Raw genomic sequence first — 27,666 nt, 5'->3', positions numbered from 1 at the left:
TTAGAACCCAGGCTTTCTTTAGCAGCTTATTTTATGTTATCTCTCTGGTATGTGACGTTTTTGCTGGAAGGTATGTTGTATGTTAGCCTTCTGCAAACGTAGAAGTCGTCATATAGAGGTGAAAGAACAGTTCTACAATATGCTCTAGTTCTTTGTCTTGCCTAAATAAGAATTGTTTTTCTCTATGTTCACACTGTTACTTGTTATAGATGTTTTGATATTGTGAAGGCAGTAATGAAAAAGGAAAAAAAAGATGACCAAAATCCAAACCACCACAAACTTTGAACTCTTTGATAGCACTGAGTTCTTGCCACAAAATTACCCTACCTCTACAGTAAGATTATAAGGATGAGATATATCATGACAAGGAAACGTATTTAAACATGAAAACTCATATTTATAACTGAGCAAAACACAATAAATGTAGGGAGATGAAAATCGGTTTGAGTTTCTCCTAGATATGCCCCCACCCTACCTCAAATTCGGGCTGAAGTTGCTTAAGATGGGTTTCTTACTACAGCTCTCTTAAGTTTGGGAGAGCACTAGGAACACCTGATGGGCTGCAAATTGCTGTGGCTAGGGACTTGCTGACTGTGAGTGAAGTGTAGCCTGGGATGGCTGAAGTGCCCTCTTTATGTAGCAGTCCTGAGTGGACTTCTCTTGTGTTGTTCAGGAATGGTTGTGAGAAGGGAGGAAGTAATAAATGTAGACTGAATTCTTTCTTGTGTTTGATTTGGTCCCTCTTCTCTCCAGAGTAGACTGATGGCATCTTGAAGTCAATGTGGGAAAAACTTGCAGGCCCTGAAGGACAGCTGAGTATCATGTGGATAAGAGACAAGCAAAGACCAAATTTGTTATTGTAGATGTTATTACAATGTAGCTACATTATTAGATCAGAAAATGTAACAAAATTTTGAATAATATGTTAACAAGTTGCTTTTTGTCACTTGAAGGGTATTTGGTATAGTTCCAAAAGTGCCCCAGGTCCCAACTCGGGATGAAACAGGTCAGAAACAAGAAGTAAAGCAAAGCAGTGGTCAGTGCTTGCTTTATTCAGGCACTGGCAAAGATGAATTCAGAGACCTAAGAACGTTGTCATATGCTATTACTGAAGGTTGAACAGAGACATAGCTCAGTTCACATGTAAGTAGTTGCATTACAAGGAGTAATGCTATAGTGGGCTCTTGACAAGTTAAGGCCATTTTGAGAAAGGGATGAAAATATGTTGTGCAGCTGTTAGAGGAAGAAATAGAAGACGTGCTAGGCATAACAGACTAGAAAGGCACGAACCAACTTGTCCCTTGCTACATTGGCAAGAGCTAGAGATGGTATTGTAGCGCAGATTCCACTGTCTGCTTCTGCTGGTGAGGAGGCTGGAACTGTGGTCCCCTGTACTGGTATAATCTTTATGGTTGCTGGTAGAGAGCAGGAATGTCTACTTTATCTTGTTGTGTCATTTATTCTTTCTTTGCTCCTTCATTGAAATTCTTTACCTGTCAAATGTTCCTAAGTGTGTGTCCTGCATATGGCTAGGTCTGGGAAGCTGTTTAGTGTTTGGTCTTTGCTGCTGCTTAGAATGAAATTAGTAAGATGTTTAAAGTTTCTTGTTGGACATCATTCACATAAGAGGCTGGAATGACCCTTGTGCATCTTTGTAAACAAAAAAAAGATGAGGCTTTTAATTGAGATGACATGTTAGTATAAAGGTATTAAATTATTTCCCAAAGCATGTTTGTTTAAATCCCTGAGTTTAACTTTTAAACACCTCATCTGAAGACTTTATTGCATTTCATGTGTAGCTAATTATTTCTGAGTTAACCTGTTGTTATACCTGTGATTATTCAGAATAAATGGTGTTGAAGAACCTTTGTTCATTTGTTTAAAAGGGAGATGCAGAACTGTATTCAGTATTTCAGCTGTGTGCTATGAAATAGTTATGGCTAATTAACGTTTGACTTTTTTTTTCCTCTCCAAATGTGGTCTGTTTGCATACTGGTCTTAAAGTCCAGAAGAATAAAGTACTATTAAAAAAAAAAAAAAAAAATTGGGATCTATATGGTGATTGTGCTTGCAGGTGTGTACAGTTATAAGTACAGGGTTTTTTTTCTACTTTAAAAGTTACATCACTGTCCCTCCTAATCTTTTGAAATTATAGTAGGTGAAGCAGTGTCAGATGAGAGGCTTTGTAGTAACCAGCAAACCTGATACATCATCTAGGTGCATTCAGATATAGTGCAAGTAATGATTTCAAATCACTTAATTTTCCTGAATTGATGCAGTATTTGAATACTGATAGATGGATGACTTTAAGGACTTTTTTGTTGTTGAGAAGTTGTAAGGGTTTGAAAAAGATTACTGTCTCCTAGGCAAGGAATAAGTTTTCCTGGCTAGCAGTAGCCGTTGAAAATGAAGCATGCATGTTCCTGGAAAGTTTCTCATGGCAGTCACCAGATTCCTTGCTGTTTTGTTTTTTCACTGTGAGAATGTTGGAAATGCATCAGAATACAATCCTTCTGTCTGACTTTGTCTCTTGGCTACTGTAGGTATGCCACAGTTTAATTTTAGTGCTTCCTGTGAGACATTGTGATCTTCTGGGAATTTTGAATGTAATTTATACCATTACAAAAATTAAAAGGAGTTGCATTTTGGGAAAATACAGTATACCTGTCACCATGGGTAGATTGCCTGATTTATTTGCTATGATCTTGTTTAACAAGGTGTTAGTCTGATATTTCCTTTCTCTTGGTGGACATAAGTAGAGTTTTGCTTTTAACTGATATGTGTTTCCACAAAATTTGTTAACGCTTGCTTATTTTTGAGACTTCTGCTTTTTGCCACTTCTGCTCTCTGCATCTTCTGCTTCTCTATTAAATTTGAATGAATCCCCCTTTTCTGATACTTCAATGATAGGCTCTAAGAAAATGTATGATCAACTAAGCTTTTTTTTTTTATTTGTAGGAAAGCAGGCTGAAAATCTTGTCCTAGAATCCCTGCCACCCAAAAGACAAAAATACTTGACTGTCTTTAAATGTAACTGTTGCCTGTAACATTGTTTAAATGTAACAATGCTGCTTTGCTAGTTAATATGAATGAGAGAGCTTCTTTAATATTTTTATTCTGCTGAGCGTCTTATCTAACTCAATAACTTTATCTTTCAGTACCAAGATAAAGAGGAAGTTGTTTTATGGATGAATACAGTAGGACCCTACCACAATCGCCAAGAAACATATAAATACTTCTCTCTTCCTTTCTGTGTGGGATCAAAAAAAAGCATCAGCCATTACCATGAAACCCTAGGAGAAGCACTTCAAGGAGTGGAATTGGAATTTAGTGGTCTTGACATCAAGTTTAAAGGTAAGCAATTGAAGGTACATTTTGTCACTTTAAAAAAAACCCACAAACCCTTAAAATGTGATTTTTGAAGTAGAAGAGCTGAAAGTTTGCTACTGCTAGCCACTGAGTGTGTTTCATATTGTTGCTTGAAGCACCCTGCAAGGTTGTCTGCTACCCTTGACTTTTCAGTTTACAGTACAGTTTTCATCTATATGCCTGTTGAGGAAGATGCTTGCAGAAGATACATGCTTCTGATGTACCTGATTACATTTTATGAAGTAAAAGTAAGCTTTCTGCCTAAGAATGATTAATATTTACTGTTATTAAAATTCTGGTATTATCAATTCTGAATATTTAATTTTTTCCTATGGTGTTGGATACTTGAAGACTGTCTACAGTTGCAAAGGAGTAGCAAGGGCTCAGCATCTCTAAGTTCTACCTTAACGTGAAGTTAATTATTGTATCCTTCTGCTTACTGTCTAGTTTGACATACCTTTGACAAATACTTTTATATTATTGGCTCTAACTTATCGTATGCCAGTCAGGATAGAGCTAGTCTGTTTTTTTCCTGTGTTGTATCCTGCCCTCTCCCTCTTTCCATACTGTTCCAGAAATGACATTTAACTTCTCTTGCAAATAAATGTTTTGACATAAGTGCTGAGTTCTATTGCATAATTTCTCTGTTTGTGTTCTTCGGTACCCAGAGCCCTTTCAGATATCTGTAACTGGTAGTTGCAGAGCTTCAAATAATAACAGATTCTTTTTGTTGGTATTGAACGTTAACATTTGTGTATTTAATTAATTTTGGGGGTTTGTGTATGTGTTTGGTTTTTTTCCCCTAGAGAGCTACACTTTGTTGCATCACCAGTGCTTAACTAGATGGAGAACTTAATTAAGCATAGTATCTTGTCTCAGCATTTGCAATGAGATGGGACTGAGTTTCTGCAAGTTAAAAAAGTTTTAACCAGAACTGGCTATCTGCAGAATAAGAGACCTGATGATGTTTTTGTTGTAAGTAGGATAAGTGGAATAAAAGATTAAAAGTTTGTTAAAACCACAAATTCTTCATAAATTTTCAAGTTGCATAGGGGATAGCATCTCTGCATTAAAGGAATTTGGAGTTGAATCTTTCCTTTTAAGAAAGGAACTATACCTGCACAAACACTAGAAAACAATCATATTACTAGTTTGCAAGACTTGTAGCCTGCTGAATATATTATTCAGTATGGGAGAAATTGTTTTCCTGTCAAACCTCATAGAATATGCTCAGAAACTCAAAATAGAACAGAGAAGGCAACTGGCAGCAATTCAACATGTCTGTGAAGAATAAGTAAAACTTCTGATGCCAGAATATCATAAATACTTACTTTTGAAACCAGTTATATGTGTAATTTTTACTTCCTTTAATTGCCACATCTTTACAAAGAGACTGTTATTCCAGTGTACTCTCTAGATGCAGCACCAAATTGAAAAGACTGGAAGGTTTGTGATTTAATGTTTACTGTTATGAAGCGTCCTATTCCCAGATTTGTTTTCTGAAGATTATCCATAGTTAATTAATCCTCCTATCATATAAAACTTTTGCTAGATCAAGTCTTTCATTTTGTGACTAGGAGTACTGAGCAGATGGTGCTGTTCTGTAGCACTCTCTTCAGCACTTTTGTCCTGCACTTGCCCTTTTCCTTATTGACCCTGGAGGTAGTAATTTAGTAATCTGTTTTATAGTGGAAGTGTTGAGATGGTATCAAGGAAAGGGGAGGGGATGGACTGGCTCTAGATCAGGAACTGGCTGAAATGCTTGAAAAATTTTCTTCTTTAGGGGTCCAAAAAAATGTAGAGCCTCTGTTGTACAGTAGTCAGGCTGTTTTAAATTTGTAAGGCATGTTCATCTTTTTTCCTGAAATAACAGATGAGGTAGATTAAACTTTCAGTTTATCTTTTGCCTCCTCTTGTGACCACTTTATAGTCAGTAGTCCAATGTAATTTAGCTTTCCAGAGTATTTTCTGCCATTTCTCAGGGAAGTATGCAGAAGCAGAGCATTGGACAAATCCATTCATTCTGTGAATAAACTCTCGAATATATATCCAAATACTCTAAAAATGGATAAATTAATGAGTTTCTGTTTCAGCAATTCTTTAACACTTAGAAAAAGGATACTTAACATCTGTTTTCTTAAACAAAAATAAGTACAACTTGGGTAATAATGAACATCTAGATCCTCAGTACATAGGAACTGTTAGCATTGCTGTTTGATTAAGAGAAGTCTTTTGGAATTCAGAACCACAGGAAGCCAAAAGCATGCTGGAGTACCATTAATGCAGAATGGTGGAAGAGTGCTGTGTTTTTTCTACTTGTGATTGTTTTGCCTTTGATTATGTCCATGCCATATTAGTTACCTGTTTTCTTCTGTAGTTCTTTACAACAGAAAAATCTGTTTTCCTTAAGTCTCATTTTGCTTTCAGGTTATGATTTACACCCACTTGTGGTGATGTTTTGACACAAAAAGCTTCAGATTTTCTCTATATATTATATAAAGTATTGTGAAAAATTGAATGCAATTTCTTTGGGGTTTATGGTCTGGTCTTCCACTTGTACTAGGTTTTTTGGATGCTTTTTTGTGTGTCTAATTATTTTACCAGTGCACACCAGGTATGTAGTTGCTATATTGGGGTATATTCTTCCAGACAGACTGGACATGATGTTTAAAACAAGCTTTGTATGGGTACAGAGGAGTAGAGATTTCAAAAGGAATCACGTGTTTATGACTTGTAAGTGTAAGGATAGACGTACTGGTACATTTCCCAGCAGGCAGGGAATTCCTTTTCATCTATGTCCCTTGTTGCTTTTTAAATATTAATTTATCATTATTAACATATTGGTGCTCTATGTAGATTGATAACCTCTACTGGACCTGCAGTGAGTTGACTCCTAACAAAAGTGGCTGCAGGTCAGATGTATTCTGTAAAGCAGATGGTACATGGTAGCTGGTTGATGTCTGAGTCTGTGTGCATGATCTGGGAAGCTGTCCATGTGCACTTCTAGTTTTTTTCCTCATACAATCTGTGTCCTCTGGATAAAAGATGAAGATGATAATCTCTTTGCTGTTAGCTGGTATTCAGCAGCTTCTGTATCAGGAGGTGCTGTAGTATTTCTAGCAGTGGATCCATGAAGTAAAATCTGAATGGGAGTCAACTATTTTACTATCTTCAATCTACTATTAAAAGTATTAACATTTCTTCCAAATTTCAGACTAACAAGTATAAATTAAATGTTATTATATCAATAGTTATTAGTACTTATTTAATATAAAATTATGTAAAACTCGTTGAAATCCAAATCCCCTTGATATACAAGTTTTTAAAGTAAAAAAGAGCAAAGGATTGCTATCTGAGATGCTTTTTTTTTTTTTTACAGGCTTAAAAGCTGTCATAAAATCAATGCAATTTATATCCAATGCATGTAGGAAAATTTAAATTTCATAGTCTGCCCGTTAAAATTTTAGCATCTGTATAACAACTACTTGTCAGTTTGGTTGTCAAAATGTGGTGGTAGCTCAGGTTTTTGGAGACTCTTTAATAATGGTAGATCTTGTAACTGGACAAGTTACAATTGTATTAGTAAATTAATTTATTTTTTTAAATTGATAGATTTTATATTGTTGTGATTGATCTATGTTCCCACCCATGCACCAGTGGTCCAGAAGTTGCTGGAATTAAACTGAGTTGTTGGTAACTTGTGGTGGGTTTTTCTCTTAACAAGTAGAAGTTTATGTTTTGGCACCTATAGATTCATATGTTCTTAAGAAAAAGATACAGCTTCAAGGAGTGTTATCTAACATCTACAGCTGAAGTAATTAAGAGCTGGTCAAGTACCTTTCAGTAATCATTTAGATGCTTGAATATGGATTTAAATACCTATAGTGATCTATTTTTCAAAATGTTGGCCTGACCATCTGAAAGACTTGTACAGATTTTCTTCATGAATATGTGAATGAGATCTAAGTTCTGAGTTAGCAGGTAATCATGTTTTTCCTCATGTGTGTTTGGGATTATGGCAAGACTAACAGTTACAGGTATTCTTCGTCTTTAAATGAGTGTTGTAAGAGTTTACAAAATTAAATTAATTTGGATTTTATACTTGTAGATTTTTATCCTCTGGAGTGAGTGAAAGAGAATTAGAATTGTTCTGATAAGTTAGCTTCTGCAATAAAACCTAGTTCCTTTCTCAACATAGTTTGACTGGACAGCAGTGGCAGGTAAGTGGGAAACTGCATGTTGTTCATCATATTCAAAGAATTATTTAGGCTGCAGTTGTCAGTAACTGAAGTACCACAGACTATGTAAGTAACACTGTTGGCTGAATCAGTGGACCTTGCCTGTATTTTTGAAACAGAATGAGAAAAATAATGGCGCTACAGAAATGTATTCTCCTGAGAATGTCGGTTTGCATTTGAATGCTTGTAGTGGTGACAGGTGGGGCAAATTTACAGTGAATGCAGGAATCCATGAAGTAGTGTTTCTTTTTGTGTTTAAAAATCTGTCATGTGAAAGAATACCTGTGCCCATACAGGGTAGCTGCATTTCCCTTCTGTTACATGTATGAACATTGCTACAGGGTTGGCAAGGTGTGGCTGGAGAGCTGTCTGGAACAGAAGGATCTGGGGGTTCTAATAAACAAGTGGCTGAACATGAGCCAGCAGTGTGCACAGGTGGCCAAGAAAGCCAACGGCATCCTGGCTTGTCTTAGAAATAGTGTGACCAGTGGAAGTAGGGAGGTGATAGTCCCCCTGTACTCTGCACTGGTGAGGCCACACCTGGAGTATTGTGTCCAGTTTTGGGCACCTCAGTAGGAGAGATTGAGGTGCTAGAGTGAGTGCAGTGGAGGGCAACGGAGCTGGTGAAGGGCCTGGAGAATAAACCCTGTGAGGAGTGACTGAAGGAGCTGGGACTGTTTAGTTTGAGGAAGAGAAGGCTAAGGGAAGACCTCATCACTGCCTACAGCTACCTGAAAGGACATTGTAGAGACGTTGCTGCTGTCTCTTCTCACAGGTAGTTAGTGACAGAACAAGAGGGAATGGCTTTAAACTGCAACAGGGGAGGTTCAGACTGGACATTAGGAAAAAAAATTTCCCAGAGAGAGTGGTCAGAGAGTGGAATAGGCTGCCCAGGGAGGTGGTGGAGTCATCATCACCCATGTGTTTAAGGGTTGTTTGGATGAGATGTTGGGGGATATGGTGTAGGGGAGAACTTTGTAGAGTAGGGCTGATGGGTGGACTTGGATGATCCCAAGGGTCTTTTCCAACCTGAATGATTCTGTGTGATTCTGTGTAATGTTGTCCTTATATCACAGGTCTCAAATCTGTATCTTTGTGAAGAAAGTAATGAGTTATTAACATACACTTGTATTATAAAATAACTTTTAACTGTTCAGTTGTCTTAATTCTCTTGTCAAGCTAAATCTAGATTAAGAATGCTTTTTATGTAAAATGTCGTTCTTTATTCAAGCATTTAAATTGACATCCTCTGTTACACCTGAGACCTAGTGAATTATTAAATGTATTGAACATTGTGATCATAGCAACTTCAGTTAAAAAATTAACTTTTGACAATGCTGTACAATACCAATTATAGAAGATTAATTTAAAGGGGAAAAGGCTTTTTAGCACACTTGAATTTTGCACTTATTTAGAAATGTTATTAAATGACCATGCTTCTAAGTGACAGCTCCTTAGAAGGAATGCAACACCTCTAGAAAATGACAGTCATTCAGGATGATGTTCAGTGTTGTACTAGGAGATGGTCAGACATAATGAGGTTCTATATGGTTTATATGTTTGTATGAAACCCAGTTAATTTGACTGTTCATAGGAAATTTGAAATCTGACATAACCACACCTGCTTTTGTTATGAATCTTGCTTTTATGGTTTTTTATATTTGCTTAATGTGCTACTGACATTACTGCATCTGTATCATATAGCAGATGCTACCTCTTTGACATCTCTGTAGACAAAACACAAAATATACCTATATCTTCACACTCTTCTTGACTACACACACAACCACAACTTTGATAAGAATTGACATACACAAAACTTTAGATCTGTGATGAAGTAGACTTCAGCTTCCCCAGCCACTGAGTGCTGTTCTAAACTACTTTCATTTAATCATTTAACACAGCGGATTTAAGCTTAACCGTCTAATCCTGTCCTGTAACTAAATGACGTCTTCAGCATTCTCAGTGACTGGAGAAAGAAGCACTTGTCATCATTCCTCTTGCCTGCATTTATTTGTTTTAGGGGGAGGTGAGAGGAACTGTATGTGTAATATGGCTGAGGGTGAAATCACATACTATTTGTAAAGTCATGCCTGTGTTTTTCATGAATTGAATGAGGTTGTTTCTAATGATTCTGCTGGGGTTTTGTGTATGTGCAGTGGAGCAGCTCATAATGTAGTTGATCGTAATATCTCTGTGCCCTCTTCTGATATTCTAAATATTGGGAATAAAGTCCATAAAGATGGATGAAGACAGCTTGTTGGTGGCATCTTGCTTTCTGCAGCCTGGTCAGATGTCCGTGCAGTCATTTCACTTCAAATGCTGTTTAAAAGTTGGTGGTTTGTGTTTGGTTTTTTTTTTCATAGCAGCAAAAGCCACTGTTTATATCTTAGAATATTAGATGCAGAATGTTGTTTCAGTTAGTAAGAAAACAAAACACAACAAAAACAAAGGTGGCAAATTCCAGGTTTGAAAGTTCATGGAGTAATTTGGTGTTAGATTACCATCTAATACCACGTTTGTCTTGGTTAATAAATGCAAACAAAGGCTTCTGTGTTCAGGCTATAAAGTAGGAAAGGTCTCTAAAAAGAGCACTTGTATTTCATGTGATTTTTATTTTGCTAGGAGCATTTGCTCATATCCCTGTGTTGTCCTTCAGCTGTGCTGGTACCGCAGTGTGTGTGGGTGAACCAGTCAGGAGAGAGCCACCTAAAAACAGCCTGGTCCCTGTAGGACTTTCCCCAGATCAGGCTTCTGTGCTCCAGTGCTAGGTAATGCTTCATTTAACAGCATCTACCAGTTTCTCTCTTAAATGAAAACACACTGTGAATTTTGACCTCTCTGTGTTGAACAGTCCTTTGTGAGTTAAAAAATTTAACATTAGAAAGGTGTTATCCTTTATTTGAGTATAGTATGAAACTGCTAGAGAGTGACAAAAATAAAGTGCTAAGTATTTTGGAAAGAATTAATCCCCACTTAGCAACAAATTCAGAAGATAGTGATTCTATTTGTTTTCTTTTAATTAATATCAAGATGACTCAAAAACATCTGTTACAGTGAAAAAATCCCAAGCAGACTTTTTTTGGGGAATATAGTCCAAAAAGTATAGGATCCAGTTCGGTAGAAGCATAAATGCAAACTGAAGCCTGGATTTATAACTCTCTTTTAGCTGTGGTGCCAAATATAATGGCTTTCCTTTCCTGAATGTAACTGAGTCCTGAAAATGTAACCAAGTCTTCTTGAGACCCTTATTGACTTGAATGGTTTTGTTACTATCTTTTTTTTTATTATTATTTTTTTAATCCCAGTAGAAGTTTTATTGTCTAATAAATCAGTCTGAAAAATGAAATATTTTTTTTTAGAGTGCATTCATTGGGTCTTGGAAGAAACAAAAGTAGAAAATACTAAAGTTTGTTTTTATAAGAAATAGGAGAGACACGTGCATCCATTGCAAAGTAGCTAGGGGCACTATTTTCTCCAGGGCTGTAGGAAATTAATGCAACTATGCAGGTCTGCTTTTGGTTGGATTTTACTGCCTTGCTTCACGAGGATTTGCTTCAGTTTTATTTGACCAGATGAACTCTGTATATTTTCATTTTGACACATTGTCATTATCAGAGAAATAATGTTTTGTGTTGGAAATATTCTACTTGCCAGTGCTCTTTCTGTGCAGGGTATTTGATTTTTCTTTTTAAACTTTATATTGAAGTTAGTGTATAGGAGAAAGATTAATTTTGATACAGATTAGAGCTGTACTTGGGGCACAAATTAATTTTATCTGCTGGAAATGGGTCCTCAATTCCAGTGATGACAAAAAGATAAGAGAGAGGGGACTGGAATTATTTACATTGACTTTATTTCACTATTTGCAGAGTGAAAACATTTACTAAGAAGTAGATGGGGAGGGGGAGTTTTTGTCTCTAAACCTGTTGCTGCCTGAATTCTTGTAAATATGAGCTCTTCTGTCTTTTTTAACTTGAAAAGGAAACGTTAGGGAAGGAAGCTGGGATGTGAAAGAATGGCTGCTAACTGCATTTCTTATAAAATATAGATGGGGAAAAATGGCTTTTTGACTCTTAAGAGGTGGATTTATTTTATTTCCAGATGCAGTCTCTTGTGCATTCTTTGCTTTATTCCTATTTTTGTCTTCTGTCCTTTTCTTCTGCTCTTACCCTGATTGCATTGTTTCTTCCTTTATGGTAGTTTCTTCATAATTTCTGAGAACTTTAACAAAATTTTAGATTTTATGAATAGTATTCCTAGTCAGTGAACTTGATTATACTAAAATGGAGAGATTATATTGTACACAGTTTTAGGTATTTGTTAATAATTTCATACCTCTTGGTAAAGTAAAAGATGTCTCATGGTCTGTCTGGATAAAGCTGTCATCAGCTAATGGTTCTTAATTTAGTGTGGATGAAGTAGCAGAAGGATACTTTCAAACCTTTCCTTATCCAGTCTGTGGGAAGCTTCTGCGTGTGGAAGGGTGGATTTACAAAAACAATCATGTAATTGTTTTAATGGTTCCTTTTCCAAATGTGCTTTTTTGTTACCTACTTGAGGATAGCCAAAAGAGGTTAAAGACTCCCTCAGTGTCCATTCCTCCTTTTGCTTGGATTGCCTTCCCTTTGAGTCAGCTCATTAATAACTCAATACCTGTGCTTTAATTTTTTGCAGATGATGTAATGCAGACTACTTACTGTGAAATTGACTTGGACAAAGGAAGAAGAGATGCATTTGTGTATGCCATTAAAAATCACTATTGGTACCAGATGTATATTGATGACTTGCCAATATGGGGTGAGTGTTACTATGCATGAACAATGTGATTACAACTACAGGAGTCCTGCGCTAGTGGGTTTCATGGAGTCATTTAATGATTAAGCTTCATTATAAGAATCTCACAAGTATGTAGAATTTATGTAACCAAATAAATTGAAGGATTATTGCATTGATAGAACAGTAGGATGGCTAATGAATTACAAAAACAGTGAAAATCCGTTTTGTTTCTCAAGCACAGATTTAATAATACCAAGCTCTTAGAGTTAAATTATTTTAAATGTTCAAGTGAGTGGTAATTAGATAGGTCAGATGTAATGCCCATGTTAATGTGTTCATGAACAATTTCATAAAAATGTTCAATGTTTAAACTTTATTTTGCTACTTCTTGTGCTTATTACTAACACAAGAGCTGTTTGATTTACTTCTGTCGTGGTTTAGTGGTTTTTAAGTTTTGCATGTGAAGTTTGTGGTTTTATGGAGTTTTATTTTACTTGTTCTTATGCAGCTCTTAAAATTGTTCTTGCTGAGTACTAGAAGTTTAGAAGTGCTTGTGTCTTGAAACAAAAGTATGTGTCTTTACTGTCATTGTCTCCTAAACTCCGGTTTTTGTTACTCCCTTGTAATCTGTAATCACGTACCTAGTAAAGAGTGTTCTGCAGATTGCACTTTATATGGATAGCCATGAACCCAACCCCCAAACCCTAATCTCCCTGTTTTAAATATAAACTGAAAGGAAATGAAGAGCACCACAAAAGGCTGTTAAGGTAAAGTATTTGTTGCCTATGTTCAGTGAAAGAAGTAAAACAAAACAAAAAATATCCCATAACACCTACAAAAATACAGTTCAAGCCACATGATGAAAGTTCTTTGATAGGTAGCATATATGCTGAATAATGCTACACATCATTCATTCATTCTGACAGGGGGTGGGGTGTTTAGCTCTTATAGCTTTAATTGGTTTTATAGAAAGTAGCTATCTGATGACCATGAGCCCCAGCCAGAAATGCTAGTGCTTTATTTATTTATCTGTTAGTCAGGAAGGTTCTTGCTTTTTAAAAAATGTATCTGTTTTTAAGAGACATCATTATAATGCTTGACAGGAGTACTCATATATTGTATTAATTCTTTTCAGCTGATTTGCTTAGTGTGTGTAACACTTCTGTGGCAGGGCTTGGAATAGACCCTAATTAATCTGTGTGGCCTTTACTTGTGCAATTGCTGGTAGGCTTTTTAAAAGCATAAGTGAGTGACAGGTGTTGCAACGATATTTTTTTATGCTTTTGGCCTTTCAGCAAAAGATCAGTGAATGATTTTCCTAGACTAGTGGCAGCTACATGGGCTTTAGACTGCCCAAGGATGATGGGACGCTAAACAGACTTCTTTGGAATCCTGTGTGGCTAGTGAGGCTTAAAGACTTTCTTTTTTAGGACTGATTGTTCTCGCCTCAAATACCAAAGCACAAATGTACTTACTAAATCTTCTACACACTGACTACATTTTATTCTCAGCTGAAAAATCTGTTTTACTGTGATTCCAGTGTTTTTAATATCTTTGTATGCACAAGAAGTCATTCCTGATGCTACAGCTAACAGCTTGTCTTCGTATGATATTAAGAGGCTGGTTTTGGTAGTTGTTTGGAACCAGGGCCTCAAGTTGTGATACATAATAGGTAACTGAAACATCATAAGTACTGATAGGTATGCAAGGATCAAGTGTGAAAGCAATCAGTGCTGACTATTTCAGTCTGTTTCTCCTGAGGACTAGGTAAAACTAGCAGGACTGCAGGTTGGTCAGTCAATACTAGCCTGGTTTTTATTCGAAAAAATTTATTGGTTCTTGATGGGGAGCTGAGAAAGGAGGGGATACACTGAACTGATCAGAAGTTTTTTATCTGCAAGTCTAAACATCTCTTTCTGACCTTTGTGTTCTGTGTACAGTTTAGAAAACTCTTAAATATAGCTTATCTGCATTAATTCTAGTTTTGCTGGGTCTCTGTTCAACAATAGGAATATTTCAGGCTCTGAGTGCTGCCTATAACTTAAAGCTCTGAGACTTGCTGCTCACTGAACAGTTTTTATTATAAATGTTATGAATATGGCATGAGTGATACTGTACACATGGCTCCTCCAGCTTGTTCGTATCTTCAACTGTGTTGTATGGACTTGCCTAGCACCATGTAATGTGCTGACAGAGATACTAAAGGAAAACTAATATCTTATGATTGACTGCCATTGCACAGCTGTTAATTTCAGTAACTGTAATGAAAAACATTAGGACTGGTTAAAATACACAGGTGTAAGAAGTTTAGCAGTTACGATGACATGTCTGAAATACTCTGAATACTGAGAATTTTTTTTGTTTTATTAAGATAGTGTCCAGACCTGGTTACCCTCAGCCTGCATTAAAAATATCTTGTGCTGAAATGACTTTCTGTGTGAAGACTATCATGTTGATCCACTTCATCTGGATTACCTTTCCTGAGAACCTTACTAGCCAGCATGTGTTATATGCACTGTATCACCCAGTCCACTATTTTTTCATTGTTGATTTGTGTCTTGTAGCTGGATTAAACCAAAATTCTGTTCCCTAAATGTAAATGGCTAGAGTAATTTTTTTGTGCTACCAAAAGAAAGTAAGTGTTCTCTGAAAAGTTTAGAAGAAGAAGGTTCAGATGGTCTTAATGTCTGCAGAGTATTCTAGGCAGCTTCTGTTTAATTCTATTCTTAAAGCAGACCACTCACTTCTCTAGGCTCATCCAGATGGATTTGTGGCATTCCTTTTCTCCTGGCAAACTTCAGTTCATTTTTTATGGTTTTTGTGGTTTTCCATCTTGGCAAGGTAGTGGTAGGGCTTACTCATGTCAAAGTCATATGCACAACCATTACTATTTGAAATTCTCCTTAGGATGCTTTCAAAATATCCAGTAAGGAGTACTCAATTTTCAGTAAAGACTAGACATAAAATAACTTTTCTTAACTACCGATAACTAAAGGTAATGACTTCAAATTATTTATTATACTGATAACTATTATTATTTTTGGTATATTATTATACCAATAACTAAAGGTAATGACTGCCGTTTGAGGACTTTGGAAGGTTTATACTTTATTTTCTGCCCTGAAAAAGACAAATAGATCTTCTTAAGTGCATTCAGATAAAATTATTCCATTTTCTATTTTTCCTTGAATTGCTGTCCCACAGTGGAGTGACTAGGCTTCACTGTCTTTGTTTTAGGACATCTCCCTAAGTGTATGGAGCACTGTGTTAGTTCACTCCTTCAGGTAGTGATTGATTAGAATGTCCTTTAAGTAGTTTTAGAGGTCTGTATTGTCATGGTTTTGGATACTACCATGGGAACAGATGGTGTGCCAGGTGCTAAGCTGTGTGGCATAGACACAAACTGGCCCATCTTTCATGTGGATGGCATATACAAGGCAATCCTGACAGATGAGCATGAGTGAAAAACATGATAGAAAAATACTGCCTTAAAAGTTAAAAAGCATGAGTAATGTACACAAGCTATTCCTTCATAGACCTGCTGCTTCAATGGTAACCTATTCCATATTCTTCACCTACTTGTTCTCCCACTGCCCCCTCGTTTCCCCTCTCGCCTTTGTATATCTTGAGTGCTGCTTTTATTGTGGCTTTCCATCTTATATGTGATCTTTGGTATGATGGTCTTGATATTAAAGATGACACTTGTAGCCTGTGAAGTTGGTGACTGCTAGACTCGATCTTTTTTTTTTTTTTCCCCCAGCATAATACATTCTCTGGAATTTTTATGTAGTAGATTAGCCATTTTGCAGTAATTTATTGAAAATAATTTAATTGTGGCTAATACAGAGTTCAGTTGAGTTCTGATGTTCTAGCAGCGTCTGAGCAGCTTTGCATGTTGCAGGTAGTAAAAATCTTTGAGTAAATGATAACTTCCTGAATTTTTCAGTGGAAGTAACAGAGAGAGTAGTCAAAAACTGTCATTACTGGGAAGCATTGAAAGCTTATGTGCAAATGAGCAAACAGTATGTGTTGGAGAGTGAACTAATGAGGAATACAGAATGAAAGTAAAATTTTTAAGAGGAAGAAAAGTGAAGGGATAGATGGTAGATGGGAAAATACAGAAGTCTTGGCTAAGTTCTGTTCAATGAAATCAAATCTGTGTTCAGCTATTTGTTTATCTGGTAAGAATTCCAAATAAAACTAGAGGAACTGCTGTTGTGTCTTCCATTTCTTCCGCAGTGTTTGTGGCTGCATACTTTTTTCTTTTAATGTCATTTCAAAACATTGATGGCAGATACCTATGGATTGAGTTGAAAAAAAAAGAGCATAAGGTCTGCTGTATTCTATTTACTGTAGTTATGTTGCTGTTTTAGCTGGCAAAACTTCTGTAATGAACCTTTTAAAAAAGTAATTACAGAATATTTTAAAAGCATACCTGTAATAGACACTTATGCTTGTTTCATATACAGGTATTGTTGGAGAAGCAGATGAAAATGGAGAAGATTATTACCTTTGGACTTATAAAAAACTTGAAATTGGTTACAATGGAAATAGAATTGTAGATGTCAATCTGACCAGTGAAGGAAAGGTGAAACTGGTACCCAACACAAAAATCCAGATGTCATATTCGGTAAGTAATTTGCTGATGCATCTGTAGTAAGTAATTCTAGATGGTGAAATAGCTTAAAAATAGGTGCTAGTATACCTACAACTATGCATTGATACATGAGGCTGTACTAGAGGAAGATGTATCTTCATGCCTTCATATATTCTTTTTTTTCATTAGTGCAAAACCTTGGTATGTTTTTTAAGAATAAATGTAAAGTGGTGACTTTTGAAACGCTTCAAACAAACTGTAGCTTCTATAATGGGCAGAAAAGCATTTTGATGAGAAAGGAAGATGTCCCAAAAGGTGTGGAGGCTAGAAGTATAGAAGACCCCCAAGTAGGTATGCATTCTCTTAATGTTTGGAGCAGAGCTCTGACATCTACATCATAAATTTGAACTGGATTCTGAGCTAGGACCAAAATCCACTTTAAGTCTTCATACTTTGCAAGCAGTTAGTATCAAAGCTTATTTTGTTTTTGCAATTTCAGTAGAAATTTGATCTATATAAAAACCTTACTAATAAGATTTTCTCTGAAGCCCTCTGTTATTATACTGAATTGCTATGATACAAGGTAATGAATAAACAATGTTTGCTGATCTGAGATAACAAATTATTTATTTGATGTTACTTAAATCTGTAACGGTTCACTTATGTTCACCACATTTGTATGCTGAAACTAGTTCTTAATGCATTATTTTTTCTACAATGTGTTAGCAGTAGGTGTCAGCATAAGATTTTATTTCAGAGGATATTCTTGCCACTATTACATTTGTCTTGTGCCAAATATGTTGTATAGTTTGAAGTGCAGATAACTGGTTTTTAATATGTGCTTTCTAGAATTATTTACACTGATCTCCCTATTTCTACTGCAAAATTGATAGTAGAAATTTTGAAATTTTCTATTTCAAATTCCACCAGCATTGTGAGGTCTGTTTGCTCTGTGAATTTTGAGGTGGATGGCACTGAGTAGCTGCCAGTAATGAAAATAACATTAGATGTTCCCTTAAAATGCTTTTTAGTGTACAAAGTTTACCTATCCAGTTCTTTTGGCACCAGTGGGCAATTATTGGGCTGGCTGTGTGTGGTGTTTAATTCGCAGATTGTCTCTGGTGGATTTGTTCTAAGCAGTGCTTCTCAGTGGCAGATACTCTAGTGAGAAATGTATCTGCTTAAAACAATCTTGAAAGATACTAATGTTTTGAGCTATTAATCTTGAGCAAGGTTGTAATTTGGACTGAAGAACAATAACATACCTCAATATACCTTAGTTGAGTCTTGAGGGTTTTAATCTGTCTCGGGACTGTGGTGCGTGATAGGGGTGTTCATTCTATATTTTTATGCTTTCTCCTCATCTGTTGAAAAGGATAGATCCTTCTCATGTATTTTAAAAAGATAGGCACAAGGGAGATGCATTTGTTTCAAGATCACTAAAAATCCGGATATTTCCTGATTTTGGCATGCTTTTGAAAAAATATAGTGTAGATTGGTATTTAATTTCTGAAACTGCATTTAAAAATTAAAATTAAAGCAATCTTGCAAAAATTCTGACAAATACTGTGCTGCCATATTAGCACCATATAGTTCATTAGTGTGATTGTATCTTCCAAATCCAAAGCAGTCCTCTGTGCAGCTAGGGGAGTAACTGATAGCAGTAATATGCTGTTACGCTGTGATAGTATAGCCATAAATGCATACTTTTCCAACTGGTTTCAGAGTTATTTATTGGCAGTTTAAATGTCTATATTGCAGAATCCAGTGGTCTTACAGATTTTAGGCTGAAGCTTTTAGTTTCTAGCTTTTAAAATTTTGATCTGTCTCTTCTAGTGTCCAGCTTGATCCCTTTTATCCAGTTCCCTTCCAGCCAGCTTTGTATCTTGGTTTATGTCCTTTCCTACTGGCATTTGTTTTAAATCTGTTCTTTTATCTTCTCATTTCCCTCACTTCTGCTAGACTCCATCTTTTTTCTTGGGCACTCTACTCAGTGAATATATGTACAGATGATTTCACTGAATACCAGTTTCAGTGCATGGCAGCAAAACAGATGTTGGGGGAGCAGAAGTAGAAGGTGTTGTCAACACTGGTGATGTTCTCCACAAGCCTCTCGTCATACAATGCAGCACATGGAAATGTTGAGGAATGCAAGTGTGCTGTCAGCAAAAAAAATATATTTGGAAAAATTCTGCTGCTTTCTAGCACGTGATTCTTGAAGATATTTAAATATGCTTTCTTTCTCTGACCTTTGTTCTGAAACCTTGGGCAACTTTGAGAGAATTGTTCAAAGGCATTGCCTCCTCTTTTTATGAGTATCTGCTGTGTGGAAAAATATCTTTGAAGTATTCATTTGACAAAACTGAAAAATAGGATCATGTGATGGATTTTGGTTTTGGCACCTTCAGTATGAGTGCTTTTATGAGCTCCTCCTATCATCATGAAAAAGGTTTGTTGTATTTGACAACTAGATGTTTGCATCTTTGGTTAGCCTTGCATAGGCAGTGAGAGCTGTGGCAATGAAGATTGAGTCTTCCTTGTTCTTAACCATAAGCACAGACAAGATTAGATCCATGTGGCAAGGTGGTTGATGTTCATTCTATGTCTGAACATTTAAGAACATTAGTCCGTTGTTTTTGCCAAAACCTAGATTCATATGGAAGAAAACATCTGAAGTAGATTATTTTAAAAATGTGTTTTGTGTTTCTGCATTTGAGTATAGCTGAACATATAATGAGCTTTTCAAATGTAAATTTTTCTCCCTTTAGGTGAAATGGAAGAAATCAGATGTGAAGTTTGAAGACAGATTTGACAAGTATCTTGACCCATCTTTCTTTCAGCACAGAGTATGTATTGTTCTAAGACTACCTTACAAAATATCCCATTGAAATGGTTGCGTTAGTTCAGTAGATGTCATGGAATTTTTGGATGACATCTTTTGAATTTTTGTATATCCCAGGTGTTCTCTGGGACAACGAAACGGGCATATCTAGGACTGTAGGTTTTAAGTGATAGTTCTGTTTCTCAAATAGGATGGCTTCAGTTTTTTAGTATGGTTCAGTAAATGTGCAAGCAAGCTTCAAGCCTGCAGCAAATAGAAGGCAGTTCAAGAAAATACATTCATGTGATCAGAATCAATGAAATTTCAGGTACACAACTGTGTTAGTTGTAAGCTGAATAATGGCAGTTGGTCATAGGTACACTTTTTACTGCAGTAAATGGAAAGCAGAACGCATTAGCCTAAACCAGTTGGTGATGGTTTAAACCTGTGGTTGTCATCTCCTTACGGATAGTATACTGAGCTACACTACCTTCTGAAATTAGAAGGTTTGGATTCTGTTTGGAGCTTGATGAAAACCAGAAGATGTGCTTGTCAGAGGCAAAATAACACTGCTGCACATACTGGTCCTGTGCAAAGCAATGGTTTCTTTGGCTTTTTGGATGTTTCTTTTACTACTTAAACCTCTTCTCTAGGAAGGCAGCAATATATCATGTTGCAATTCCTTTACAAAGGGAGCCTGTACAGCCAATTGTTTGAACTTTGCTGGTGCTTAATTAAGCTGTGATAACTTTGTCATGAGCAAGCTTGGTTGTGGAAAAGCTTTACATATGGTGTTTCACAGGCCAGTTTTAGTGAGACTTTCTACAAATGTAGTGTTAGTTACAAAACGGGTTTATTGTTATTTAGCTAGTGCTGACAGTCTGTCCTGCTAGGCAATGATTTATCCTTATTGGAACAATTTTGGAACACATTTACAGCTCTAAACCTTAGGGATGTGTTTTCTTTTTGTAGATTCACTGGTTTTCAATTTTCAATTCTTTTATGATGGTGATCTTTCTGGTTGGCCTAGTGTCTATGATATTAATGAGAACTTTGCGAAAAGATTATGCAAGATACAGCAAGGAAGAAGAAATGGATGATATGGTAAGATCTGCATTCATGCTTTTTAAAATCTTTTTTTAAGGCATATTGTTTTATCTTCATACATTCATTGTGTAGCAGCTCTGAATGGATTTCTTCAGCTGAACAGAAAACTGCCTTATGTGTGTCTTGAAAGTGTTACTGGTTTTGTTTATAACATGCTCCTCAGGTTGCAACTCAGAATTCTGTCTGTAGTCACTGTGTTAATGTTCACATCCACACTTCGGTTAAATGAGGTCCATTCTGAGTGTGTAATAGAAGCCTGTGTATACTCCTAAACACTTCAGAAGATTTTTAGGGACAGGGAGGAAATCTGATAGATTTTACTGCATCCTACATTCAAGTAGTAATTTTTGTTGTCTTGATAAGCATCTGAAAAGTAAACTTTTCACCTAGATTTGATGCATTCAGGAGAGAAGACATATTTGCACTGAAAGTTGCTTTAATAAGTCAAACCTTTAATTTATGCCTAGCTTGTGTGTTTGTCATTAATTGTCATGACTAGACTTAAAATTTTGTTGTTGTTGTTCCTAGGACAGAGATCTAGGTGATGAGTATGGGTGGAAGCAGGTCCATGGAGATGTTTTTAGACCATCCAGTCATCCTCTAATATTTTCATCGCTTATTGGTTCTGGTTGTCAGATTTTTGCTGTGTCTCTTATAGTCATTGTTGTTGCAATGATAGAAGATTTATACACAGAGTAAGTATAATTGTGCCATGCCTTCCACGTATAAATGCTCGATTGAACAAAAACGAATGTTCTAACTGCCTGGAAAAAAGTGTTTGAGAATCTTTAGGTCTTACTCTAGATCAGATGTAATATTCAGGACTCTTAATGAAACTTTGTCCTACTCTTATCATATGAGTTTGTCTCTTCTAATGCTTGCTTTTTACATGATTTATTATGAAACTAGTTTGTTGTTCTGCAGCATCATGGGTAGATTATATGGGAAATAAATATTAAAAGGTGCGTATTTCACTCCTGGTTCTATCTGGAGGGACAAGATACTGCTATATTTCTTACCCTGTTTTCCATGCTGTGTCATATAAAGACTGAAGTAGGAGTGTGCTGTGTTGTGGCTAGTCCTGTTTACTGCTGACAATGCATTAAGCCAACCTTATCCCCAAAAGTCTTCTCAGGAATGGAGATTTAATTTCTGAAGTTCTTTCAAACCAATACTACTCAGCCTGTGTTGCATGTAGAACCTCCAGCAATAGATGGGCTGTGATCCTGACTGGAGAGAATTCATGTAGAACAAACAACCAGAACTCAAGTTTAAATTTAACACACCACTTCCAGTTCACCTAGTCCTCTTCTTTTACTTTTTATCTGTTTGAGATTTTGAGATTTTTGGTGTCCTGAATGGACTGATCTGTTTCTGTAGTGAACATGTTTTGGATACTGGGGGGAATTGTCTTTTTTACAAGTGCTTTGTTTTAAGCAATGACTAAAATTGCAAATCTCTGTTCTGTTTTCCCTTGAATATCACATGTAACTTGATTTTAATGAGTTGTAATAATTTCATGTGCCACTAGAGAGAACTCTTGGTTTTTAATTTAGCTGCCTTTCAAAAGCCACTCTAGTACCAGTATCATGACATATTTTCATTTTTTGAATGGTGTTATTCCCTCCTTGTGCCCCATGGTTACATTTCTGGATACACTTACTGTTTTTAATTGTACAGCATGTTAGCCCTTTAAGGGAGGGACTGAAACCATTTCAGAATGTTTATGCGCTGTAGGGAAGCTGTAAGTTACAGCAACTGTAAAATGTGTCAGAACAGTAATTTAAAAAAACTTACGTGCACTTAAGTCTTTTATTGCAGTGGGCCTTTATATCATTTACACACCCAGAATTAAATTCACTTTGAAACGGAAAAATGGACCAAATCTGGTGCAGACAATTCTTACATTTAAGAAAATAGGGATGTGAATGAAAAAGGCTGTAAACCAGAATTATGAGAATGATTGCCTGTCAGTGTTCTTTGGGTCTGTTGAAACTCGGCATCATGCAGCTGATAAGAACTAAAAATCTCTCAGTGAAATTTGGTTGTGTCAGCTATTAATTTATTAATACTGGTTTGTGTTTTGAGAAGCTTTCCCATTAGAATATTTGAAATGTAAGTGAGCTCGAGAATAGCAAATTTTGAGATCACTTTAGGTTAATGTCTTCTGATCATTTTACAGGTATACAGATTTATATGTGTCACTTCACACTGTGCATGGTCTTCTGGGGTTTTGCATGTCTTTCTAAATAGTTTTAAGTTAGAAGTGTTAGTAGCTTGCTAGAATGGAACTATTGCCTTTTTTTTTTTTTTTTTTTTTTTAATTTTTTTTTTTTTTTTAAGAAGCAGATCTTAGCATCTTTTAGTGTGTGTGTGACCAACAAATATATTTGCTTAGTTTATTCCATGCAGTCATGGAAGCTGGTTGTACTAAAGATTACTTCTTTGAGTAGGGCGGGCTGGTTCATCAAAACCTAAAATGCCAGTAGTCTGAAATTTTTCCAGACGACGAATTTGAAGAACGTACAGCAAGCTGGCTGAAAACCTACTGCCTTTTGCTATTAAGAGTAGAAGAGGGACATGGGGAAACAGCTCTATTCATGAAAATCATTTATATCTTGCTATTCTTAGATGTGATTTTTTTTAAAATGTATTTAGAGATGGCTTTTGTGATTTAAAATTATTAGCTTTGCCTGTAAAATTTCAGAAAAATTATACCAAAATGAACACTTCAACATTTAATGAGGTGATAATTTAAAAATGACTGAACTCTTCTGATTGGACCACTCCATGCTGATTTGTGGCTTCATTATAGTATTTATAATTTCTAAATCCGGTTTTCAAATTTTCTGTAAGATGAACACTTTCAGTCTTAAAAGTTAATTTCTGAGGGATGACAGAAACATCACTCACAATCTTATTATATTTTTGTTAATACTGGCCTTTATATTAAGTAAAGAGGACCTTTTATTTGCAATAGTTGGATCTTAAATAGTTCAGTTCTTTATACACAAGGTACGCACATCCAAATGTCAGTGCATTTTGATCCAAGGTAAGTTTTTGTACTCCAGTGAAAACAAATGCATGTTAGAAAAGAATATAGTATGTCAGAACTCTTTTCTCCCAGATTGAATTAGACTTGGCCAGAAGCTTTGGATACAAACAGTTCTCATTCTTATGCAAATTTTACAGTTTAAGCACTTTTTCATTTTTACATTATCTAAAAATATTAAATAATGACTTCTGCTAAATGTACATATTTTACTGTAATCTTTTGCTTAAAACTGTTTGCTTTTGTTTCATTTACCCAAAAAAAAATCACTTCTTGTAGGAGAGGATCAATGCTTAGTACAGCTATATTTGTTTATGCTGCAACATCACCAGTGAATGGGTATTTTGGAGGAAGCCTTTATGCTAGACAAGGAGGTAAAGTGTTTTCTTTTTTCAGCATTTTCATTATATTATTAAATGGATAAGTTGTTATTTTTCTGATTTGCACCAGCATAGAAATGTCCTCATGGAGTTAGGCCATTCAGATGGAATCCATTAAATTCTTAATAAACAGAAAATATTTTGAGTATATTTAACTTTAATCTTATTTCCTATTCAGTATTGGCTGCATTTTCTAACTAAAGATAGCTGAAGTCTTTTGATAATTTAAAAGTAATAAGAGCTAAAGAATTGTTAATGGTTGTATCTTATGAATTGCTTGTTATACTGTTGTATATAATTGTTTGTTTCATGGCATCCAGAGAGTATAAGAGTCTCTCCCTTTTCTGTAACACGCTGTTAAACAGCTCACATAATTTTCTCCAGTTGACTACTACATAGCCCTCCTCTATATATACCCAGGCGGTTATGTTTACTAACACAGAAAGGATGAGTATACAGTACTTACTAGATAATTAATTGTTGATGAGGAAAACAGTTTATAGCATCTCTCAGAGGGTTATTGTACTTTACAGTATGTGTTCTTCTTTATACTTAGCAAATTCAAAATGGGTATCAGTAGAGAGCAGAAGCCCAATAAAATTGACATAACAGATTTGGACAGGCAGTCTTCAAGTACTCCCCACTATGCTTCCGAGTTGTGACCAATTACATCCTTGTAGTCCACTAGCTTCATCCATTCCCTGTGCTGCAATAAAAGAGTAATCAATATCTATTGTTTTCTGTAGTACTTTAGAAAAGATAATTATAAGAAGTTCACAAAAGAAAATATGTATTTTTTTAGCACAACTTACTTGTTAGTATTCAGTCTCAACTGCACTCTAAGCTACTCAAGTTTGGAGTTTAGGTGTTTCTTTTCATGTGGCTTGTGTGTAAACCTAGTGATTAGTAGAAAAACAGGTGTAGGTGAATTGCTGTTGCTGTTCTAAAATGTTCTATGCTGTATAATTGAGCCAAGTTTGCTTTTTTTTTCTACAGATCAAACATGTATCCAACCCTGAAATGCTTATTATGTTGGCTCATGATGAAAATATATATAGGATGGTCTTGAAAAGCATATGTTAGTTTTCGTACTGTTTTTTAGTGAAAATTACAGATGCATCTATGGTGTATTAAATTTAAGTATAGACAGTAGTTAAGAGCATAGAAAGTAAAGGGAATACGGACAGAGAAAATTCTTAAGGTATTGCCTAAGAGGGGTTTTTTGAGCTCTGAACTCGGTAATAACTGCTAACAAGTGTTGCTGTTCCTTTTATGCCTGGGGTTTAGAAATCACTTTCCTTCTACCTTTTCTGCTGTTGAAGATGTCTGAGTTCAATTTTGCTGTACATTAAATGCTAGGTATAGCCACTTCCTTAATACATCCTGAGTGTATGGAGTCAGCCTATTTAGATCAAGACAACCTGGAGCAGGTGCTGCCTGAAAGCAGCTGTAGTGCTGAGTTGTCCTGGGAGCAGTGCTGAGCTCTCATATGCTCTCAGGGTGTGAGCAGGCTCTGCACAGGGCTGGCTCTGCTGTCTCTGGCTCTGCTAATCTGCAGCTTCCATATACACTTAGATTTCATACCCTGGTTTCTTTGGCCAGCTTAGTTAGCATATGCTGTTCTTCAGCTGAAATATTCCTGTGCTGTATCCCTTTTCCTGCCTTTTCACCTGGAAATATTCTTGTGCTTGATCCCTTTTCCTGTCTTTTCATCTGTCGTAATAAATTGATTAATGTGCTGCATCTTGTGAGTTGCCAGGAGTCAGATGAAACTGTTAGTTGACTCTTGGGTCTTGTATTGATGTAGTATGCTGTTACTTACTTCTTTCAGCTTTTGGGGGGAGAAATAGTCAAACCCCCAAATTCTGAAGAGCTTGCTGATAACTTTTTATGCAAAATACGCTATCTCACCAGTCCCATTGGAATGTCCCTTCTTACAGGAAGGCGATGGATAAAGCAGATGTTTATTGGAGCCTTCCTTATTCCAGCAATGGTGTGTGGAACTGCCTTCTTCATTAACTTCATTGCCATCTATTATCATGCTTCAAGAGCTATACCCTTTGGAACAATGGTGAGTCATTTTACTGGAGAATTTAAACACTATGGTAGACACAGGAAAACGATGTTTTAGTCTAAACACAATTGTGAGTTGTAGCTTTAGCTTCTTAGTCAGAAGTTTAGTCTGTGCGGGGTTTAAGGTGCTTTGAGTATAATTTGTTTTAATCACAATAGCAACAACTGCTGGATTCTAACAACAGTCTTCTCTGCTTAAAATGACCCTTTTGCTTTGTATTCAAGCTTAGTGTTATAACAACGTGGGAAGTTAGCAACTTGAATTTTCTTCTGGATGGTCAACACAAACTGGTTATAAGCTAAAATGCAATACAGAAGGATTCAAAGTGAAAGCTACTTTCAAATCACTGCATTCAAGCAGAAAAAAATAGAAATAAAAGATCAGGCAACAATATGAGATGAGGTGTCCTGAAGAGATCTGGTTTTATGAAAATGAATCACTGTTTTCAATTTGTGAAGTGGTATTTAGTATCCAGTTATGATCTTATGTCTGTATTAACCATGTCACTTGAAAAACAATGATGGTTGGATTACTTTCTTGTTTAACTGTGGTGACTTTTCTTGTTTCTTGTGGCTTTTGTCAGGATTTTGTTTTGTTGTCGTGCCCCTTTCAACCAACCTCAAACAACCTTGTGAATATAATGTAGGAAATAATTGCTTGGCACTTCGGCAGAATATACGTTTGAGCTTGCAAGGAGTATTTGAGCAGAATTTTTTGAAATACGCACCATAAAATTGCTTTTTCTAATTTTGTGTAGTAGCACTGTTAACTTTAACAAATGTCTTAATACAGGAAGGCTGTTTTCATTTCAATATCTGTAGCAAATCTTGGGATTTAACATATTTTATAGCTTCCTTCTTTGCATATCAGTTTTTGTGATATGTTAAATTGTTCAGTCTATTCAAATCTACCACAAAATGAAGCTTAGTATCACAAGTTCCATGTTATAAATAGTATTTGGCATGTAAACAAATTCAGTATGTAACTAAAAATACTTCTTAAGAACACACTGTTAATGAATTAATGTGATGGAAATCATAAATGGTAATAAAGATACAATACTCAGTTTCAGACAAAGGATTTCAATAATTTTTCACTGATGGAGGAGTCATTACTTTACATGTACATTTGTGGTTCCAGTCACCTCTTTATTAGCAGTATTTTCAATGCATGCCTGAATACCGACTTTTTACATTGAATTTGTTGTAAATATAGTATGGAGCTAAACATATTGATAAACTGTTCACTT

General features: G+C 35.9%; 1 protein-coding gene across 1 annotated transcript in view; it reads left to right on the top strand.

Moving 5' to 3' along the window:
- TM9SF3 (transmembrane 9 superfamily member 3) overlaps positions 1–27,666 on the top strand; it is a 53,022-nt gene that overhangs the window by 6,776 nt on the left and 18,580 nt on the right. The window contains exons 3-10 of the mRNA XM_026851469.1: positions 3,159–3,354; positions 12,285–12,407; positions 16,856–17,016; positions 19,752–19,829; positions 20,777–20,908; positions 21,440–21,606; positions 24,243–24,337; positions 26,284–26,414. Of these exons, the coding sequence (XP_026707270.1) occupies positions 3,159–3,354; positions 12,285–12,407; positions 16,856–17,016; positions 19,752–19,829; positions 20,777–20,908; positions 21,440–21,606; positions 24,243–24,337; positions 26,284–26,414 (1,083 nt within the window). The remainder of the gene's footprint in view (positions 1–3,158; positions 3,355–12,284; positions 12,408–16,855; positions 17,017–19,751; positions 19,830–20,776; positions 20,909–21,439; positions 21,607–24,242; positions 24,338–26,283; positions 26,415–27,666) is intronic.

This window comes from Athene cunicularia (genome assembly GCF_003259725.1).
Source record: "Athene cunicularia isolate RWA chromosome 6 unlocalized genomic scaffold, athCun1 chr6_part1, whole genome shotgun sequence".
Classification (NCBI taxonomy): Eukaryota; Metazoa; Chordata; class Aves; order Strigiformes; family Strigidae; genus Athene; species Athene cunicularia.
The sequence above is the reverse complement of the archived record's forward strand: the minus strand, read 5'-3'. Positions and strand labels throughout refer to the sequence as shown.